Below are 22,904 nucleotides of genomic sequence, written 5' to 3'. Positions count from 1 at the left end.
TGTCTGTCTTATATATTATCTATCTATCTATCTATCTATCTATCTATCTATCTATCTATCTATCTATCTATCTATCTATCAGTCTGTTTGTCTTATATATTATCTATCTATCTATCTATCTATCTATCTATCTATCTATCTATCTGTCTGTCTGTCTTATCTATTATCTATATGTCTGTCTATCTATCTGTCTATCTATCTATCTATCTATCTATCTATCTATCTGTCTGTCTGTCTGTCTGTCTGTCTGTCTGTCTGTCTATCTATCTATCTATCTATCTATCTATCTATCTGTCTGTCTTATATATTATCTATCTGTCTGTCTATCTATATATGTCTGTCTATCTATAACTCTGTCTATCTAAAGCTCATTTTATTTTTAATTTATAAAGTTATTTAATTTATTTTTTAATCAGTGTAAATTATTAATATCATTCTCATAAATATCCAAAGGCAGATACCATGCTGAAGATGGGATTCCAGCAGCAGGTTCTGGAAATTTTGGAGCACGTCCCTGAAGAGCATCAGACGTTGTTGACGTCAGCCACCATTCCCACAGGAACGGAACAGCTAGCGGCTCGTCTTACCCGCGACCCTGTGAGCATAACCATCGGACAGAAGAACCAACCCTGCGCCAACGTCCGGCAGATAGTCCTCTGGGTGGAGGAGCCGTCAAAGAAAAAGAAGCTTTTTGAGATTTTAAATGTAAGTGTACTGTAGAAACTACACTCAAAATTTACCCCATTTTAATGCATGGTTTTATGCACAATTCATCTGTGAAAAATAATGTTCAGATTTAAAAGCAAAATAAGCTTGATTGACAGCATTTGTAGTCTGCTGTCGACTGACTTGTTGGCAGAAAAGCATTTACACTGGACGTCTGTGGGTCAGTCTTTGCTGTTGTGTCTTGCCCTCTCCAGAGGAAATGGGTGGGTCCTCAAATGGCTTTGCTCCAGGAAAAGTAGCAACGGCTTACCAGGGACAGAAAGCAGGAAAGCATTTTATAAAATCACAACCTGTGGACATACAATTACTGCCCCCAGCCATCTAGATAAATAAAAAAAATAAAAACATAAATTAATACATGTAATATTTTAGAATAATAGTCAGTAGAATAAACATCAGAAATATGATAAATATGAATTCATAAATATGAAATTAAATAAATTAATAAACAAATACAGTTATTTATTAAATATTACATTTCATATTTTAGAATAATTTCCGATCAAAGTATGAAATAACATAAATGATAAATATGAATTCATAAATATTTAAATAAATACAATTATTTATTAATATTATTTCATATTTTAGAATAATTGTCCATTAAAATATGAAATGACACAATTGATAAATATGAATTTGTAAATGAAATGAAATAAATAAAATCCATTATTTATATTATTTAATATTTTAGAATAACCATCCATCAAAAATATTACATAACATAAATGATAAATATTAAAGGAAATATATGAATAAATTAATTATATAAACAAATAATTCTTCATTTATATTGTATTTAATATTTTAGAATTGTCCATCAGAAATATAAAATAGCAATTTATAAATATGAATTCATAAATGGCAAATAAATACATACATGTAATTCTTTATTAATTTTATATTTAACATTTTAGAAGAATTGTCCATCAAAATTGATCTAAATAAATTCATAAATGTGAAAATAAATAAATAGACAAATACATTTTATATTAATATTATATGTAACATTTTAGAATAATTGTCCATCAAAAATATGAAACTACATAAGTGATTTTATATTTAATATTTTAGAATAATTGTCCATAAAAATAGGAAATGGCTTAATTAGAAGTTTTGGAATTACAACTTTTTCTTTTTGTTACCGTATATTCAACAAAAAAAAATTTTTATAGCTCAAACAAAAAATTCACCATTGACATTTTTACACTCTTTTATTTATATTACATCTATCATTTTGATTTATATTATATTATTGGGGTTGTTTTAGTAGAATAGTATCTAAATGATGTCTTCTTATGTGTTCACAGGACACAAAGCTCTACCAGCCGCCGGTAGTTGTGTTCGTGGACTGCAAACTTGGGGCCGATCTGCTGTGTGAAGCTGTGCAAAAGGTCATGGGATTAAACGTGGTCGCCATCCACTCGGACAAAACGCAGTGGGAACGCAACAAAATAGTGAAGGTAATGCAAAAAATATCCTTTTTTAAAAGCAGCCCACAAATGTCCATAATGATAATGTAATATATATTTGTTGGTGTTTTTTAGGGTCTACTCGAGGGCCAGTTTGAAGTGGTGGTCAGCACTGGGATTCTCGGAAGAGGACTGGACTTGGTCAATGTTAAGTTGGTAGTGAACTTTGACATGCCAGCTAACATGGATGAATATGTTCATCAGGTATGAACTGTTTTATAAAAAACACTTACTCATTGAAGGTTCATGTCTTTAATGATACTCTATATTTGACCCTTTCAGATTGGTCGAGCTGGTAGACTGGGACACAGAGGCACCGCCATCACCTTCATGAATAACAACAGCAAACGGCTGTTTCTGGACATTGTGAACCGAGTGAAGCCCACCGGCTCCTTACTGCCGCCACAACTTCTCAACTCCCCCCATCTGTTCGAACAGCAGAGGAGAGCCAAACAGAGGAGTCACCGCGGAGAGGAGGACGTCATCGGAACCAAGAGCAACCTCATCGACATCATCAGGAAGCACGACAAAAGATCTGCCAGGAAATAACTAGCAAATGGATTTATTATTAAAGGTTTTGTTGTTGCTTTTGTAATTTGTGTTTTCAATAAATGCTACAAGTGAACGAATCAAGTGTCCCTTCTAACTGTATCCAGTATAATAACATGCACAAAAATCACATCACAGATTACGAAAATTAACCATTACTACAAAAATGCATGGTTATTGTAGTTAAACCACAAATTAACCATGGTTTTACTACACTAACCATAGTTTGACCATGGTGTTTGTAGTAAAACTGTGGTAATACAAATGCTAATCAATCCGCCAAAAAAAACATGGTTACTACACTTTTACTACAATAAAATCATGGTTTATTTTCGTAAGAAGCTGTAAGGGATAGACTTACAGTTTGGCACGCACTGTATAAAGGTCCTAGATCATGTATTTTTCTCAAGTCACAACTTTTAAAACTGTTTTATTGAGTTTTTGTCTACTGAAAGACGTTCGTTTTCATTCCATATGGCGCTACACTGACTAGGCAATTTAAATAATTTTTCACATTACGTGGTGGAAAAATGTGCTTTATTGTGACTAAAATATCACAATGAGAACTGTATTAATATGAATACAAACGGGCCTTATTTTCGTGTAAAAACACCCAGTTCTCAGGCTTGGAGAGACACTGCCACCTGTTGGCTGGTGCGTGTTACTGCGTGCAGTTGCGTCAGTCTGAGCTGACCAATCAGAGCACGCCTACGGTTTTTTGAATTGTAGCGGCAGTATGGCGGAGCTTAGAGACAGTGAGCTGTTGTTTTTATTGACGTTTCGAGGCGGAGTACAGTCTGTTACTTTCTCAACATCAAAACGGAAGTAAACGAGAAGAAAGGACGAGTTTTAATCCGTAAACAAAATAACTTTTAATTTACAAGACGACTGTTTAATGACAGGATATCAACACTCCGCAGGTCAGTTTTAGTTAGGCTATTTGTTTACGTAAATATGTATTTTTAAGTCATAAGTCATATGACATGTTGTTCACCTCCGTGCACTCGTTATTATAAAACAATGGAGACATCTGTGGACTGAAGTTATATGTGGGACAATCTTAAAAACAATTATAGTCAAAGGTTGCTTTTTTGGACTCGTAAAATGATGGATGGATCAAAAGAAGGAGAGAACACATCATCTTTTAATAAAACAAAAGAAGTGAACAGGACTTATGTGATCTCAGCACTCACAAAATGTGGAGAAAACACATTTAAAACACCATCTTCTAGTGCCAGACTCACTCTTCAGAGAAAACCCAGCAAACCCCATGTAAACCACCATGAAGAAACCACACAAGAGAACCAAAGAGAAGAGAAACGCCTGACCCTTCAGCGCAGGACTAGAACAGGGTCCATGAACAGAACCAAAGTCCTGACCGAACCCAATCCAGCACCATCCCCAGCAAAAAAGTCCAATGAAACCATTAAAACACCCGGGACAACTTCATGGCGTGCTCAGAAAACAAGTTCTGAGAAGGTCAGCGCCACCCATGATGAGGGTAAAACCGTTTCGACACCTACAAGAAGAACCCAGTTTGAGAAATTAAGTGTCAAGAGAGACGTCTTTGAGAGGTTAGCTGGTAAAGATGCATCTAGACCCACATCTTCAAAGAACACAACTGCTGGAAGACAGAAGCCACCACAGATGAGCACTGAAACCAGTGGAGGAACCAATGAGAAGGCTCTGATTGGTGGTTTAAATAGGCACATGACTCCAGCATCACATTCAGCACAGGTGAGGAGACCCACAACACTAATGAGCTCCACAGCTCATGGAGGAACAAGAGTTTCTAGAGCCACTGCTGCTGAAGGAAATGTTCCTCTTGAAGCTGTGAGCAGAACAAGTGCTCGACAACCTCAAGAACTGAAGATGGAGAACAGCACGGTCACTGTGGCAGTTCGAGCAAGACCTTTCAGTTCAAGGTAAGAAATGGTGTGTTTTTAAAATGTTTTTTTGGCGGCATGTTGTTTTGAGACGATTTTTAGTATGCAAATTTGTTATTTAAAAAACATAAAAAGGTGATTTTGGCATGTCTATCTGACTGAATAAAGTAATTAAAGTCATAGAATCTGAAAAATCTGATTTTAATGCAACCCTGTTACAGCATGATTTGACCCTTAAAAAAAAAAAAAAGACATTTCATAAAATTGTGGCACCCTGGAATTTATATTATTTGAACCCATGCTAAAACAAATTGGAAAGACAAGCATATGTGATCACATTTCTCCTTCATGATTTTTACACATTTGTCATTTTGATAGGAATCGTCAACCTCAACCATTCAATCTTAGTCAATTTATTATAAGAAAACAAAATTCATGCAAACCTTTTTTGGGGGGAAATAATATTTGGCAAACTAATTAATTATAAATTAATTATAAATTAGTTTTATATATATATATATATATATATATATATATATATATATATATATATATATATATATATATATATATATATATATATATATATATATATATACACACAGTACTGTGCAAAAGTCTTAGGCATGTTTAATATAATCATGTTAATTATTGCAACAATATATATAAGATTGTATGATATATTTTATTATATATTTAATATTTTTAGTGGACAATGTCACTTATTTGTCCTTAAATTTACACCATTTTTTGTGTCCGCAGGGAGAAGAATGAGAAAGCCCGTCAGGTGATCTTCATGGACGACCAAGAAACTTTAGTGCAACATCCAGATACTAAACAAAACTACACATTTAGCTTTGACTTCTCTTTTTGCTCGATCAATGAATCGGATGCAAGTTTTGCAAGTCAGCAGATGGTTTATGAAAAACTGGCTCGGCCCTTGCTTGAAAGAGCATTTGAGGGATTTAACACGTGTCTCTTTGCCTACGGCCAAACAGGGTCTGGGAAGTCCTACACGTAAGTGATGTTTCTCTTTGACGCTGCTTTTTAAATAAATATTTAAAACTACTTTTAGGAAAAACAGCTTACTATTTACATCAATAATATATAAGTGTGATTTTGGATGTTTTCCAGTATGATGGGTTTTGGTGAAGAGGCTGGAGTTATTCCCAGATTCTGCGAGGAACTTTTCTCAAGATTGTCCAGAACTGAAACCAAAGAGGTTACTGTCCCATAGTATGATTATTTATTTAGAATTTACTGATGATTTAACTTTCTAAATGCAAGTTGACTTTTATTAAAGATCTCTTGCCATCTGGAGATGAGCTATTTTGAGGTGTACAATGAGAAAATCCATGATTTGCTGGTGGCAAAGGATGGACAAAACCAGAAGAAAATGCCTGTAAGTACAACTACTTAATAAAACACATTAAATGCTACAAATGTCATTTTGTTTTCCTAATTGATCAGCAATTCCATTCTTTTCATGTCTTTTCCAGTTGCGTGTCAGAGAACATCCTGTTTACGGGCCTTACGTTGCAGACCTATCCACGTAAGCAAACATTTAATCCAAACGTTTGTTATTTTATTGTTTTGTTTTGTTTTGGATTAGTGTGTATTGGTTTGGATTCAGTTGTTTTCGTCATTTTGTTGTAGTTTTGCTTGGTTTTGGTTGTTTTTTTGTTTGTTATTTTGTTATTATTTTGGTTTATTTTTGTTTTGTTATTTTGTTTTGTTCAGTTTTTTTTTGTTGTTGTGTTATTGTTTGGATTTGGTAGGTTTTGTTATTTTATTTTATTTTGGTTAATTTTTTTATAATTTTTTTATTATTTTATGTTGTAGTTTTGGTTGATTTTGTTTTAGGCTTTTTTGTTGTGTTGTAGTTTTGCTTGGTTTTTTTTTGTTTTTGTTTTGTTGTTTTATTGTGTTATTATTTTGGTTGATTTTTGTTTTGTTATTTTGTTGTGTTCTGTTATTTTGTTGTGTTATTGTTTGGATTTGGTAGGTTTTGTTATTTTATTTGGTTTTGGTTGATTTTGTTTTATTTTGTTGTGTTGTTGTTTTGCTTGGTTTTTGTTTTATTTTGTTGTGTTGTTGTTTTGCTTGGTTTTTGTTTTATTTTGTTGTGTTGTGGTTTGTTTAGTTTACATGTTTTTGTTTTGTTATTTGTTGCATTGATTTGGTTCTGGTTTATTTTGTTTTTTTGTTGTGTTGTAGTTTTTCCCCCCTGTATTGTAGTTTTGTTGAGTTATTGTTTTGGTTTGGATTTGGTTTGTTTTGTTCTTTTCTTGTGTTGTAGTTTTGTTTTAGAATTGTTTTGTTTAGTTATTGTTTTGGTTGGGATTCGGTTGTTTTGTGCCGCTGTCACTAATCTCTCTGCTCTCTTTCAGGAATGTAGTCACGTCCTATGCTGATATTCAGGTAATTTTGTAATTTGCATGTCTGTTAACTTTATACATTCAAAGCCTGTTTTTTTTTATGTGTTTAACTCTTAATACAACTTAATTTTTCTCTCCGTCATCTTCACAGACTTGGCTTGAACTCGGTAACAAACAGAGAGCCACGGCCGCCACCGGCATGAACGATAAAAGCTCCAGATCGCACTCTGTTTTCACTCTGGTCATGACGCAAACTAAAGTAAGACCTTTAGATTTATTTGGTTACATTTGCCTTATTGAAGTGAGATGCTACTTTTAATAACCAATGGTTATATTCATATGATGTTGTTTGTATGCGCACAGACTGAGTTTGTGGAGGAAGAGGAGCACGATCACTACATCACCAGCCGAATAAACCTGGTGGATTTGGCAGGAAGTGAGCGCTGTAATTCAGCCCAGACCAGTGGAGACCGGCTCAGGGTAATCCAGCATCCAATAGCTGTGTCATGATTACCCATAATGCATTCTGCTGTTGACTGTTCTCTACATGTTAAATAGGGGCATATATATTTGCTCTGACAATGATTGGATTACGACATTTTCTGACATATTTGTAATGTGGATTTCTTTATTTTTCCCAGGAGGGAGCAAGTATCAACAAGTCTCTGCTCACGCTGGGAAAGGTGATCTCATCGCTCTCAGAACAGGCTCAGAGCAGAAAGAAAGTCTTCATCCCATACAGAGAGTCAGTGCTCACATGGTGAGAAAGTTTTGCTTTCTCAAAAGTTACAAAAAATATTTTGTAATAAATATATATATATATATATATATATATATATATATATATATATATTATTATTATTTTTTATTTTTATTTTTTACATATATTTTATCATACCAGACCAGTCTGGTTTCTGTTTACTCAGCAAAAGTGGAAAATAATTTCAGAAGTGCAGAAAATTACACAAAGAAATTAAATAATATTCAAATTTTAATTTGGAAAATAAATTAAATTTTTTTTGATGGAAGATTATGAAAACAAATGGGCGCTGATGAATTGTGTGCAATAAGACCAGCGACTTATCAAATTTAAACATGGGGCTTAGTTTCCGTTGAATGTAAAATATGGCATAACGTGCGAGATGTATAAGCAGCAGAAGTGCTTCAGCTCCCTCTTGTGTTCAGGTTACTCAAGGAAAGCCTCGGCGGGAACTCAAAGACGGCCATGATCGCCACCCTGAGCCCTGCGGCCACTAACATGGAGGAGAGCCTGAGCACGCTGCGTTACGCCCAGCAGGCCCGCATGATCATTAACATAGCCAAAGTCAACGAGGACACCAACGCCAAACTGATCCGAGGTCAGTCACCTGTCTGTTTGTGTTTATGCTGCTCCATCAGCTGTCATAACCATCAAGAAGTGTGTGTTGTGATAAACGCACCAGCACAGCTCTCCTCTAGAGGGCAGCAAACTCACTAATTTGACGCTCTCAATGATTTGTGTTCTGTACAGCCACAGGAATTAAAGTGTCATTTTGTTTTCTTTGCATGGATAATTTGAATGTGTATGACATAACCTGTGTGTCCAGAGCTGAAAGCAGAGGTGGACAAGCTCCGTGCGGCTCAGATGAGCGCTCAGGGCATCCAGCCAGAGAAAATGAGACTGTTTCAGCAAGAGATTGCCACTCTTAAGACTAAACTCTGTCAACAGGAGCACGAAATGGCTGAGGCTCACAGGTGCGTGGATATACAAAACTCAGTGTATGACTATGAAAATGAAATAAAGTGCCGTTCACAAGCTATTTTATTTCTGAATTTAACCGTTTTTGAGAGACATGAACTGATTGTAATGATGAAAGCGGGCGTTACCAGAATGGAGCAGAAATATTTAAAGAATAAATTCCTTTTATTTTTTTGTCCCTTTTTATTTTTGTGTTACAATTTTGTAATACAGCATTGATGTGCATAAGAGACTTTTCATCTTACTGACCCAAACTTTTGAACAAGTAGTGTAGTTAAAAATAATCGAAGCATGTTTTGTGCTCAGGTTTTCAGTAAGTGAAATGACACCTTTGAATCTTTTACCTTTATATGAACCAATATAACAATACATGTGAATAAACATGTTTACTAAAATCTTGGTAGCATTCAGGAGTGAACACAAGCGTAAGCTCTCTGATGTTCCTCCTTCCTTCAAAGCGCAGAAATTCAAGCCCGGTTAGTTTGAGGGTTAGAATAGAAAAAGCCGAAAGCGCGTTTCCTCGCCATCTCTGTGCTGACGGGATGTTAGACGGTTGAAACATATTTGGCTGTTTTCCCAACCATGACATCATGTTGACATCAGTGGAAAAGTAAAGTCGTTTCAGACGGAGTAGTCATGTTATAATGAATATTATTATATTTTAATAAAAGAATATGAAGACAGTTTTTCCATTGGAATAGCATGCATAGATGAATGCATGCCATGGAATATTGTTTATAATGTTTATAATGCATTTGTTTGTTTTTTTTTTAAATAAAATTATATTAAATGAAATAAAATTATACAATATAAAACAATATATATATATAAAAAATTACATAATTCTAAATATCTTTTATTTTTTATATAATAATATACGATTTTCTCACAAACTTGCACTAAAATGTTGTTTTTTAAATGACGTACAGTTGAATTATATCAATTATTATTTTTTTTTTTTTTATTAATATGTGCAGAACATGGAGGGAAAAGCTGGAAGAGGCAGAGAGGAGGAAACGTGAGGAAACCAAAGAGCTGCAGGTAATGAAACACTTTCTAATAACAGTCAGACTTCAATGTCTGATGGATCGATGAGCTTTTTCAAATGTTTCATGGCCATTTTCTTTCTTTCTTTCTTCTCCACTTTCTTTGTCTGTTTATTCCCCGTTCCTCGTTCAGCGCTCTGGCGTCACCTTTAAAGTGGATAATCGGCTGCCTAACCTTGTGAACCTGAATGAGGATCCGCAGCTGTCGGAGATGCTGCTGTACATGATTAAAGAGGGCGAGACCAAGGTCGGCAAGCTCAAGTCCGAGTCGGCCCACGACATCCAGCTGTCTGGAGCTCTCATCGCTGATGAACACTGGTGAGACAGATCACATCCACGCTCTAGGTCCAGCCACTTCATTTAGTTCGTTTTTGATTTGTTTAAAAGGAACATATCAGGTTAAAGGTACTCTATGTAACTTTTTTTTTAATTGACATTTAAATGTCAATACATCATCAACCCTTCCTCCAAAACGTGTTTTTGTCTTACCCTGATTCACTATGGTAAGCCTATTATAAGTGTTTATATTTTAGACCAGGTGGGATGTTTTTTTGGGGAAATTGTGTACATGCATCAGTCATCTTAGAAAAGTTGCTCCGGCTACTTTGACTTATGTATGATGTGTGAGTGGCAGAGGTTAGTTGTCACAACGAGCGAGAAAGGTTGACATGGCGCAGCTAAATCTCAAACCTACGGGAATCACCCGTTTTAACAGAGGAGAGTAAAAAAAAAGGTGCAAATAATTTTTTTTTCAAGGAAAAAAAGTTTAAATATGTAATTTTGGTGATCAAAGATGAGTTTTAAGGGATACAATTATTGACCACAGGAGGACTTTAAAGCCTAGCAGTGAATGTTTTAAATATGAGCAGTAAGATAACCATATTCATCCACAGTCACACAGAGCAAAGTACAACCAAAACAATGTTCTTCTGCAAAGTGCATGCAGTTTTGTTACATATTGTACCTTTACACGTGTTTGGATTTACACATTTAAAGGGACAGTTGACCCAAAAATGTAAATTATGTCATTATTTAGTCATCCTCATTTTGTTCCAAATCTGTATGACTTTATTTATTTCTTCCATGGCAGTTGTAATTTTTAATGTTGATTTACTTTTAATTTAACTAAATCTAAAACTCTAAAAATAGTGTTTGGTAACAGAAGCTGAGGTATATCAAAATTTTAATGTTAGATGCTAAACCTAAACTTGATTAGACATGTTGCCTTGGCAAATGACTGAAATGAATAAGTTTAGGAAGCACTAAAATTACTAAAACTGAAATAAAAATGAATTAACACTATATAGAAATATATATAAAAAAAATCCATCCATCCATCCATCCATCCATCCATCCATCCATCCATCCATCCATCCATCCATCCATCCATCCATCCATCCATCCATCCATCCATCCATCCATCCATCCATCCATCCATCCATCCATCCATCCATCCATCCATCCATCCATCCATCCATCCATCCATCCATCCATCCATCCATCCATCCATCCATCCATCCATCCATCCATCCATACATAACTTTACTCTAGTTAAATTATATATTTTTTTGAAAAACATGAACTTTTATTGAGCATTAGATAATGACAAAGGTAATCGAAATGTAAAAATATAAGAAATGAGCATGAGCAATTAAATATCTAATATCAATTGATATATTTCCAATATTCCATTTTGTTTTCAGTGTCATCTCCAGTGTAAAAGGTTCTGTCAGCATTAAACCAATGCCGAACGCCAAGACCTTTTTGAATGGACATCTTGTGTCTGAGGTCACCGTTCTCCACCACGTACGTTTTTGTTGCTGTTCTGAAGCGAAACCTCTGAAATGATGTCCATTCTAAGAACCTCCACATAAATCATACAATTGTTTACTCTATTTTACTCTATTTTAGGGAGACCGTGTGATTCTTGGAGGAGATCACTACTTTCGGTTCAACCACCCCGCTGAGGTTCAGAGCGGGAAGCGCGCGTCCTGTTGGAGCAGCGGAGATGGTCAAAAAGACTTTGAGTTTGCCAAAAATGAACTGCTATCAGCCCAGAGAGCTCAGTGAGTATGAGCCCAAGATTGTCCACTACAGGACCTCATATTTGACTTTCTTGATTTTAACCATCACTTTTCCTCACAGACTTGAAGCGGAGATTGAGGAGGCTCGGTTGAAGGCCAAAGAGGAGATGATGCAGGGCATTCAGGTGGCCAAAGAGATGGCACAGAAAGAGCTGAGCGAACAGAAGGGTCTGTACGAGAACAGGATCAGAGCTCTGGAGAGAGAGCTGGTAAGCAGATGCATGTCAATGGATAGCATATGTGACTCTAGTGTTCTCCAGTTAATCTAATGCATCCTCAGGAGGAGGAGAGCGAAAGGAAAAGAGAACAGGAGCTGGATAAAAAGAGAGTCGTCAGCCAGATAGAGCAACTGCATACAGCAAAGACTCTACTGGAGCACGAAGTCAACAGCCATAAAAGACGTCTGCAGTTGGAGGCCCAGGCTACTAGACAGGTACAGAAAGACCAGATTAAATCAAAATTGTGAATTTGAGTAAAAGTCAACACATAACGGTAATTAGGGGCGGTTTCAAATCGCGTTTTTGAGTCTTTGTTACACTGCAGGTTTAAAGTGCCGCTATTATGCTATTTTAAAGTTTCCTAATGTTGTTTTGGAGTCTCCTACAACAGGTTTACATGCATCAAAGGTCAAAAAACGGTTTCATTTTCTCATAATATACATTTGCACATCACCACATTTTCAGTGATTCTTAAACGACTCGTCAGATGAATCAATCTCTCTAAATCCCTCCTTTCCGCGAGCTACTCTGCTCTGATTGGCCAGACAGCTCAGTCTGTTGTGTTTGGTTTACCGCGTACAGCGCGCCAGAGCCATATAGAAATGGCTTACGACTTGTTTGAAAAACAATTTATTTCATTGACTCAGTCGACTCTTATGAAAGACAATAACTTTATATACGGTGCACTTTTAGATTTAAAACTTTGCAGGATGTTTTCATTCACTTAGAGCTGTTACACACTACATGAAAGGTAATTTTCAAAAATCCTTAATAGGGGCCCTTAAAGGCGAAAATATTTAGCAATGGTGTTGACTTATGAACTTGCACATGCAATATCTTAATTCATCTTTGAACATTATTTTAAAGAAAAACAAATACCTTAATAAAAACAAACAAACAAATAAATAAATATTATATTTAGTTTGTTATAATATTTATTTAGTTTGTTTTTAGTTATTATTTATTTAGTTATTTAGTATAGTTATATTGTTTCTCAGTTTTATATTATTTGTTTAGTTTAGTTTTAGTTATATTATTTATTTAGTTATAGTTATTTATTCAATAAGGTCTTAATTGTATTATTTTTTTAATGAATTTAGTTAGATTTGGTTATTTTGTTTAGTTATGCTATTTCTTTAGTTATGGTTAATTTATTTAGTCGTATTTTATTTTATTTTTTATTTCAGTTATAATATTTATATGGTTATTTTAGTTATAATATTTATTTGGTTAGATAGATATAGTTATTTATTCAGTTAATTTTTACTTTTTATTTAGTGAATTTTTACCTTTTGTTATTTTGTTTAGTTAGTTTTAATTATATTATTTACTTAGTTACTTAATTTTACTTATTATTTATTTTGTTAGTTTGTTATTCAATTAGTACTTTTTATTTAGTGAATTTAGTTGTACCTTTTATTTAGTGAATTTAGTTAGCCTTAGTTATTTTGTTTAGTTAGTTTTTTGTTTAGTTATAGTTGTATTTATTTAATTATAATAATAATTCAGTTAGTTAACTTTAGTAATTTATTCAGTTAGTTCTTAGTTATGTCATTTATATAGTTCATTTAGTTAACTTTTATTTTATTAGTTTTAGTTGTATTAATTATTTAGTTATTGTTATATTTATTTATTTAGTTTACTTAGTTTTAGTTATATTATTTAGTTTAGTTATCAGTTAGTTTAGCTATTTATGTTTAAAAAAAAAATAAATAATTTGTGACTTATTCAGATTTAAAAAAAAACATTTCATAGGCGATGGCCGATCATGATGTCCGGCATGCTAAAATTGTGGAGGCCCTCGAGGCAGAGAAGAAGAAGATTGCAGAAGATCTCGCTCAGATTGAGAGGAAACGTGCTCTTAAAGTGACCCAGACCCCTAAAACAGGTACATAGACACTTTTCATTTGAAAGACATGGAGTTTTCCATTAACAATGTTCTTAACAGTGTGGTATTCACCATATTTTTCTTCAATGTTTGCAGCCTGCCCACAGTGGGACTCAATGAAGCTGTCTTTGATGATCGAAGAAGCAAACAAAATCAGTGCCAAACTCAGGAAACGCACAGTCTTCAGCAGGTACAGTTATTCTGGAAAAGTTAGTTCATGTAGTTTTGCTATAAATTGACCTTTGTGAGGACAACATTTATAAAACATATAAAACATTTTTCAGTAATAGCTGATGACTTGAAAAGTGCTAGTTTAGTCTTTTTATCAATAAGCTGGCATTTTTTTAAAATCCTCCCTCATTCATTCTGGACATTAAAGTGTTTGAATGGAAAAATATGTAGGTTTGTGTTTTCACAACAGACATGAGACGACCGATAAAGAGAACGAGGGTGGAGACGCCCAACTGCAGGTCCAAGTTCAGAACACCAAACTGGGAATTTCCACCTTCTGGAGTCTGGAGAAGTTCCATAGCAACTTGGCTGCCATGAGGGAGCTGGAGCAGGTGGCGTAATAAAAGAGGTTCACACAGTTATAGGCGTAAACAAACATGCTGCTAGAGCTAGTGTGCATGGTGACGTTTCTGTAGCGAAGTAAAGGCCACGACACGTGGTTCAAAACCACAGTATACATAGCTGCATAATAAATGTTTGGCTTTGTGTGTGTGTGTGTGTGTGTGTGTGTGTGTGTTGTCTTGACTTGTTTTTGTTTTGTTTAACGTTTTGTTTTTGTGTAGAATCTCACTTAACATGGGAAAGTTTTGCTTTATTTTGTTTTTATCTTTATTTAGTGTTTAGTTCTGTTTTATTTTTTGTTTGTTTGTTTGTTTTGTGTAGCATTTAACTTGACATTGGGAAGTTATTTTAATTATTTATTATTAATAATTAATATTTTATTTAGTTTAGTTTTGTGTTATTTAAAAAAAATGGTGTTTAGTTTCGTTTTTATTTATTTATTTATTTATTTATTCTCTTGTAGTTTCTGTTTTATCTTTTTTTGTTGTTTGTTTGTATTTTGTCTTGTGTAGCATTTCACTTGACATTGAAAGTTATTATAATTATTTAGTTTGTGTTATTTAAAATATTTTTATTTGGTGTTTAGTTCCGTTTTATTGTATTTATTTTAATTATTTATTATTATTTATTTATTATTAATAATTATTATTATTTTATTTAGTTTAGTTTTGTGTTATTTAAAAAAACAGTTGGTGTTTAGTTTCGTTTTATTTATTTATTCTCTTGTAGTTTCTGTTTTATCTTTTTTGTTTGTTTGTTTTTTTTTTGTTTTTTTTTTGTCTTGTGTAGCATTTCACTTGACATTGAAAGTTATTATAATTATTTAGTTTTGTGTTATTTAAAATATTTTTATTTGGTGTTTAGTTCCGTTTTATTTGATTTATTTATTTATTTAGTCTTGTGTAGCATTTCACTTGACATTGGGAAGTTGTTTTAATGTATTTTATTTAGTTATCTTTCTAATAGTTTTTTTATTTGGAGTTTAGTACAGTTTGATTTTATTTAGTTTTTTGTTTTGTTTTGTGTAGCATTTCACCTGAAATTGGAAACTTTGCGCTACACTTGACTTGGAAACAGTGCTGCGTATTTAACCTAGAACTTACAATAATACATGAGGCCATTTGAAGCCTGTTTATTTCCTTGTAATTACCCAGTAAAAGCATGAAGCATGTAGTATTGGCATTTGTTCTTATTATCATAAAAGAATCGGAGGCTAAATCAAGTCTGATGTTTATTGGCTATAGGGGGAGAGCGCCTCTAAAGATGACGACGTGTTTTACAACCCTAATGATGAGTGGGAACAGGACCTATCTGCCTCTTCCTCAACCTCATCTTTCTCTCGCAGAAGGTATTTGAATTTATTAGTGCACAATGGTGCTGTTTTGCTCTCTCTACTTGAGGAACGAAAGAACAGAAGTATACTTTGTGCCCAAAACTGGTTCTTGTCTTCCACCATGATGTTATTTTTCCACTTATAAACCAAGGCTTCAGGAAAAGCACATTCCTGCAGCATTTTTGTTTTACCTATTTTCAATGCCTTCATGAACATGTGACTACAGCAAAACCCCTTCTACACCTCTGAAGCCCTTCTTCTCAAAGCTTATACTGTAGATGTTCCTTTGCTTTTCTGCATGTGATTTCCTTGTGTCTTTCACTCCCTGAAATGAACAGTAAATAATGTTCAACTCAAAGTGTACATCATGTAACTGGCTGTTGAAGAAGAATTATATGACTGATAATAATGGTTCAAGTTCATATGTGTCTGGATTGCTTTTTATTCTGTTTCTTGTGACCCAGGAGTAGAAGTTTGCTAAAGGGCAGGAGGATATCTGGGCGTCTCTATGAGATCCGAGTGCACCCTATTCAAAGCCTACATTGTGGTCCCTCACAGTCCACTGGTAAAGTACCTTTTATATCATCTATATGCGTGTAATGAAGTGGATTTATTGTATGAAGTTTAATTGTTTAAATGATTTTATTAGCCTAGCACAGATTTTAGCATCTTTTAAATTTAGGGTTGGGAATCGAAAATCGATTCCAATTTTGGGATCATGAATCAGATACTTGTTATAAAATTTAAAATATATTATAAAATATAATAAACACCACAACTTTCTGTAAAAATATAAGAATTGTCAATTTTCCCCCCCCACACATTCAATGTCAATGGGGTCCAAACAATGCTGTTTTGGCCCCCATTGACTTTCATTGTATGGAAACCTTCTTCAAACTGCCTTAAAATACAGTCTAGATAGGAAGCTCTTTAGGTTTTTGAACATATTTTATTAATTGTTGTTATTTTATCATTGTTATTGTTTATTTTAAAACTATTAGGCTGAATTAAAACTGATTTAAAAATGAAAACTAAACAAATACATAAAATAAGTAAAACTTAAAATGAAAACTAAACATAATAATAAACAATAATTAATTAATTAATAAATAATACAAATTAAAGCTAAGCAATTAAATGCTAAAATAGTACCGTATATACATAATATATAAATCATATATAACCTGCTTAAGAAATATGACTGTATCTCAGTGGGAAATGAGTGGCTTTGATATTCCGTGTCTTTTTATCAGGGCTGATGAACAAGCCGCACTCCCTGCACTCTAGCACGTCTGACTCCGCCCTCCCAGGCATCTGCAAAGATCTGATTGGTTCTGCCGTCTCACGTCTGCGCTCCTGTCAGTCGGCCGAAGAGAACGAAAGCTTGGCCGACAAACTGACCCTAGACCTGCTGGCGGTTCACGGCGCCGTGAGGTCCATCGCGGACCTTTACGAGCACCTTGACGACGACAGTCAGGAGAACCGTAAGCGTCCAAACGTTTTTAACAAACCTAAATCAACAGAGCCATTCATCAGTGTCAATATTCAGCTCAGTATGAATGCACAACACCTCTGTCATCACAGCTCTACACAAAGAGCCTCATTTCGTTCTGTTTGTGTGTATGTGAGCAGTGTTTGCCTGCAGCGCTGAAGCCCAGACTCATCTGGTGAAGGCCACCTCTGCTGTTGAAAGGGCCGTGTTCATTACGATGCACTGGGTCTCCAGCATTAAGCCCAGCTCTAACACAGTGTCTCAGAGAGCCGAGGAGCTCAAGACGGAGGTCAAGAAAATCGGTGGCTACCTTCAGTTACTCATTCAGGTGCTCATCAGAGTTATAAGGCAATTTATCAAATGCATGTTGCATTTGTGTTCATTTATGCTTTTATATCTGTAGAGGGATCGTAGAAAAAAATAAAAATGCAATCATCTCATTAGAAATGCCATCAGTGTTTTGTCGACTTGTTAAAAATAATTCGTTTTTTAAATACTTTTAAAGAACCTTTGTTTCCTGTATTGTTTTCCTAGATTAAAACACACAACAAATATATAAATATAAAAACAAAACAGTAATAATAATAATAATAATAATAATGATCTATTTATTTGTCTAGACATCAGATAAATGTAAATGTGTTAATATTATTTCTTTAATTTTTAAATTAAAATAATAATAATAATTCTTGGTGTATTTATCCAACATTCAGACATTTTCATAATCTATATTTTTATTTTATTTGAATTGTACTGATTATTGAGTGAAAATTTAAATGTAAATTTATATGTAAATTTGCGTATATATATATATATATATATATATATATATATATATATATATATATATATATATATATATATATATATATATATATATATATATATATATATATATATATATATACACACACACACAGATAACAGATAAAACTTTTGATAAAAAAAAAAAAAAAGTATTACTAAATGTTGAAATTAGCAAAAGTGTTTACGGGTCTTAAAAAGGTCTTAAATCCAATACAAATATCTAAACGTTAAATCAAGATATATTTACTTGAGGTATAAACATAAAAATGAAGTCTTGGAAAACTGATCAAAATGAAGTGAGTTTATAACAAGAACAAATATCTGTCAACAAGTTATGAAAACTTCTCTTTGAACTAAGCTGATTTTTCTGAGCCTTTTGGCAGATATGTGTTCTCATTTTAATCATACACACTTCATTTTGATCAATTTCACTGAAAACAAGACTTCATATTATATGCCATTTTGTATCTCCAGTAAATGCATCTTGATTTCCATTTTCTAGTGGTTGGCAGCAGAGTGATTTAAGGTGCTTTTTTGTGTGTGTAAAATGAATTAAAAAGTAATGGATATCAGTTGGATCTTCAAACTCTGAAGTGTTGCCAATACAACAATTGTGTTTCTCTTTAGACATTTGCATTTAGAGAACATTGATGCATTGTGTTCCTTACTTGGTTGGTTTTAAAAAAATGTACCTTTTATAAAATCTGCAGAAACCAGATTGTTAAATACCATGGAAGTATTGTTGATTGTAAGTTCAAGTAAACTAATGTAGTTAACTATTGGGTTTTTGTGTTTCAGCATAATTTTTTTGGCCTTACAAGACTGTGTTGGTCTTTCTGTGTCTTTGTCCTTTAGGGTTGTGACTCTGAGATCTCCTCCATGGTAACAGAGGCCCAGAGGAAGGTTGCTGATTGTATGAACGTGGCTCTCAAAACTATCGGTTTGCTGGCGGCAATGAATGGGACTGATCTTCATTTGTCTGAACTTGGCTCAGAGGACATAAACAATGTGAGTAGATTCCCTCATCTTTTGCACTTGCTGACGTTTACATAGTGAAGGTTTGACCAGTCTAACTATTGTGATCTTTCTCTTTAGAGGTCAGTTGTGGATTCTTTGCAGGATGGGATGCATCAAAGTGTGACAGATCTTCTCTCCATGGGTCTGAGAATCTCTTCTGAGATGTTTCGAGACACTCAGATTTGCGCCGGAACACCGGTAAGTTCTCTTAATAAATATTTCACTTAAAGGTGCATTGTGTAATATTTAGGAGAATTTGTTGACAGAAATGCAATATCATATACATAACTATGTTTTTTAGTGGTGTACCTTACATAATGAACCGTTATGTTACCTTAGAATGAGCCATTTCTATCTACATACACCGCGGGTCCCCTTGCACTGAAATACTGGTAGCCATTTTGCGCCGACATGTTTCTACAGTGGCCCTAAACGGACAAATGTCACTATGTTGTTCTTCGTGCAAAGAAGCTAGCTTAAGTCAGCGAATAAAACACTGACACAATGATGAATAAGTAACAATAATATTCGCAGTAACATCGTTTTTCTGAATAATCAAGTAAACCTAATTTCTTCATTTATCTTTGTAAGGAAACCTCATTGCTTAACTGGCTACTCTTTGCTGTCTCAGACGACGACGACTTTTCCTGTCGGCCACCGTAACTTCTGTTTTTGCAATTCGCAACCTCACCACTAGATGCCTCTAAAAACTACACAGTGCACCTTTAACAAACAACATGGAATATTATTGTAAACTCAAGAAATAACCTTACAATGATGGATCCAAATAATAGTGTCAATACATTTAAATGTTTTATATTAACTGATTTAAATATACACTTTAGCATCATTTTATAATCTTTGTTGATTTTTATGTTTTACAGATTCAGCAGTCCGCAGTGTATGTCGCCCACACTCTGAAAAGCTACTTCGAGTGCTGTTTGTTGGTACGCCTTACAGACAGCTGTTTTTGTCATTGAGGTTAAATGTTTTGGATTGATGACTACCCCAACAATGAATGAGGGGGACAGTGCTTGTAAAACGTCGAACCTGAGCGGTCTTATCACACGTCTTGGGTCGTTTTGCTGTTTAGAAAATAAATGGATTGAGTAAAGCATCATCTGTCACCTTAATGAGGCTGTAACTGTTATCTTCAATACACAAACTACAGGCTCGATGTTATTGTTCAGCAAGAGAATGGGATGCTGGGATAAGGAAAAATGGATGCGTCTCACCTACTCTCCCATTTCCTTAAACCCACCCACCGTACCTAAACCCTGTGGGCTTAAACAAATAAGAGACCCAGTAATATATACATTAAAAAAAAAAAACATTGATTAATATATATATATATATATATATATATATATATATATATATATATATATATATATATATATATATATATATATATATATATATATATATATATATATAGCAATGATTAGGTTTTTTTATGTATATATTACTTGGTCTCTTATTTGTACAAAACAACAAAAACAAATATTATATATCAAACAAAACAAATCAAACAAAAAACAAATCATTTTGTTTCTGAGGGTTTGTTTGAGTTTCTGGTGTGGTTATTTGTTATTAGGTTTTTGTTTTATTTAGTTTTTGTTTTTAATTGTTTTTATCTTGATTTTTGGGAGGTTTGTTTGGTTTGATTTCTGTTTATTTAGTTTTTGGATTAAATTGTTTAATGATTGGTTTTTTTTGGGGGGGGGTGTTTGGGTTTGGTTTTTGTTTAGTATGTTTGGGTTATTGGTGTGTGTTTTTTGTCTTGTTTTAGGGAGGTTTGTTTGGTTAGGTGTGGTTTTATTTTTTGTTTGGTTGTAATTATTTTTTGGAGGGTTTGGTTTTTGTTTTAATTTTGGTCTTGTTTTTGGGATGTTTGTTTGGTTTTATTTGGTGTGGTTTTGTTTTTTGTTTGTAATTATAATTTATATTGTTTGGGGGGGGGGGGGTGTTTGCTTTTTGTTTAGTTTGAGTTTTTGGTGTGGTTTTAGTTTCTGGGAGGTTTGTTTGGTGTAGTTTGGTTTGGATTTCATGTTTAAGAGCTGTTTGTTAACATCTGCTTTTTCACAGGAGAGGTCATTGTCCACTGAGAATCGTTCAGAGGAAGATGAAAGCTCAGACTTGTGTGATGTTCATAGCACCACCGTTAAACTCCTCAAGCTGAACAAGGCGATCAAAGACCTCCACTCGTCTCTGTCGCGCTATCTGAGAGGTAAGGCATTCTTTCCACAATAACATGCATATGAAATGCACACGTTATGCCAAATATGTGACATGACTTCTTTTTAATTATGTATAATACAGGAAGTGGCGATGCTGGCCTTAGTCAGTCTATACTGTCTTCATCCAAGACGATTGATGATGTCATCAGTGGCCTTCCGTGCGAAATGGACGGAAGACATTCCGGCAGTCTTCAGCTTCCGTGTGTGGAGAACGTCGTGATTGCCCGTGATAAAGTGCACTCTGCGCTGCAGGCTTTGCCGGAGGTGTTTGATAAATGCACAGACGGAATACAGAGGCTGGGCTCAGATAGACACTTTGTTCAACAATTGTATAATGGCAACAAAAATCGGACGGTGCCTAAAGTTGTGTATTCTCTTTCCTCAGGTATTAGCACATGTTCCCGAGATGCCCGCTGGGTGTGATTTGTATTTAAGGGGTACTAGTCATGTATATAACCACATTGGCTATAACGGTTACTGCTAAAATTGGCTCACTTTTCATTTTGATGTATTTACAGTATGCATTCATTCAGGCCTACAATAATTTGTATTTAATTGTAGAATTTTAATGAAGGGCTTATTAGTATAACTTAAGAAGATGGGTTTCTGTGTATTTTGCAAGTAATCAAGCACATAAGTCTTTTATAATTTGTGCACTTCTGGATATATTTTTGCACTTGAAACCTTTGCACAGGCTTGATAGTGTTGGTGTTTCACAATTTCATTCGCATGGAGTTTTTTTAGCATTTGTAGCAGCATTTACTTTGGATCATGTAATTGTTTCACACTAATTTATACTTGCATTAATAAACACTCACTGGGACAAGAAGTCTGGTGTCCTATTTAAACATACAGCATACTGCATGCTTTATATATTTTATCTAACTTTTATCTACTAATATATATATATTGTGTGTGTGGTATGTCCTGGTACACCCTACATTATGTCCCCACAAAGACGGCAATATATGAAATCCTTGTCCTGTGGGAAATGTTTTGGTCCCATGAGGAAAACAGCTTATAAATCATATTAAGTGTAATATTTTTTGAAAATGTAATAATGCAGAAAGTTTTCTGTGATGGGTTGGGTTAGTGTAAGGGGATGGAATATCAGTTTGTACAGTAAAAAAATAATTGTGTTTGTGGAAAGTTCCCATTAAATTACAAAGTAACAAATTGTATTTCTATTTTATTTCTGTTTCCTTACAGATGTATGTTTCCGTTGTATGACATGTTTTACTTAATCTTTTATCTGAAGTATGTTTACATTCAAGGGGCCACAAAATGATTTTATTTAAAATAAGTTATATAAAAATAGTATAACTTTTATAAAAGGCTAAAAATCAAGTAGTAAAAAGCGTAAAATGACGTTATTTTTCTTATTTTAATTTGTCCCCACTGTTGTGGACAGAGGTTGATTTTTAAAATGTTCTTTACAGGATAAATGTCTTCATAAC

At 34.0% G+C, this 22,904-nt stretch overlaps 2 protein-coding genes across 3 annotated transcripts in view; both read left to right on the top strand.

The window, feature by feature from the left end:
* The window catches only part of ddx59 (DEAD (Asp-Glu-Ala-Asp) box polypeptide 59), a 7,095-nt gene extending 4,270 nt beyond the window's left edge, over nucleotides 1-2,825 (top strand). The window contains exons 4-7 of the mRNA XM_079891360.1: nucleotides 454-705; nucleotides 2,037-2,189; nucleotides 2,274-2,402; nucleotides 2,481-2,825. Of these exons, the coding sequence (XP_079747486.1) occupies nucleotides 454-705; nucleotides 2,037-2,189; nucleotides 2,274-2,402; nucleotides 2,481-2,747 (801 nt within the window). The 3' untranslated portion in view covers nucleotides 2,748-2,825. The remainder of the gene's footprint in view (nucleotides 1-453; nucleotides 706-2,036; nucleotides 2,190-2,273; nucleotides 2,403-2,480) is intronic.
* A 634-nt stretch (nucleotides 2,826-3,459) lies between these two features.
* On the top strand, nucleotides 3,460-22,271 carry kif14 (kinesin family member 14). Of its 2 annotated transcripts, XM_079889598.1 has the most exons (30): nucleotides 3,724-4,672; nucleotides 5,396-5,650; nucleotides 5,768-5,855; nucleotides 5,937-6,035; nucleotides 6,133-6,185; nucleotides 7,024-7,054; nucleotides 7,163-7,270; nucleotides 7,375-7,491; nucleotides 7,653-7,771; nucleotides 8,197-8,369; nucleotides 8,598-8,745; nucleotides 9,727-9,790; nucleotides 9,929-10,113; nucleotides 11,499-11,601; nucleotides 11,707-11,861; nucleotides 11,941-12,088; nucleotides 12,160-12,312; nucleotides 13,853-13,985; nucleotides 14,082-14,175; nucleotides 14,407-14,548; nucleotides 15,803-15,906; nucleotides 16,356-16,456; nucleotides 17,145-17,375; nucleotides 17,524-17,711; nucleotides 19,046-19,198; nucleotides 19,286-19,405; nucleotides 20,092-20,154; nucleotides 21,296-21,437; nucleotides 21,530-21,711; nucleotides 21,833-21,993. In XM_079889598.1, exons 1-30 carry the CDS (start codon nucleotides 3,795-3,797, stop codon nucleotides 21,929-21,931), a joined length of 4,629 nt encoding a protein of 1,542 aa, XP_079745724.1. In that variant the 5' UTR covers nucleotides 3,724-3,794; the 3' UTR covers nucleotides 21,932-21,993. The 2 variants fall into 2 exon arrangements, with proteins under 2 accessions (XP_079745723.1, XP_079745724.1); XM_079889597.1 differs by having other exon boundaries at nucleotides 3,460-4,672; nucleotides 21,530-22,271.
* The last annotated feature ends 633 nt before the right edge of the window (nucleotides 22,272-22,904 follow it).

Source organism: Squalius cephalus, assembly GCF_949319135.1.
Source record: "Squalius cephalus genome assembly, chromosome: 13".
Classification (NCBI taxonomy): domain Eukaryota; kingdom Metazoa; phylum Chordata; class Actinopteri; order Cypriniformes; family Leuciscidae; genus Squalius; species Squalius cephalus.
The sequence above is the reverse complement of the archived record's forward strand: the minus strand, read 5'-3'. Positions and strand labels throughout refer to the sequence as shown.

Bases quoted from the DNA above. Each gene is read 5' to 3' on its own strand.
- kif14 (XM_079889597.1), top strand. From the start codon at position 3,795: ATGTGGGACAATCTTAAAAACAATTATAGTCAAAGGTTGCTTTTTTGG. The intron at 5,651-5,767 runs GTAAGTGATGTT...GATGTTTTCCAG, and splicing joins GGGTCTGGGAAGTCCTACAC to TATGATGGGTTTTGGTGAAG. The intron at 8,370-8,597 runs GTCAGTCACCTG...CTGTGTGTCCAG, and splicing joins CAACGCCAAACTGATCCGAG to AGCTGAAAGCAGAGGTGGAC.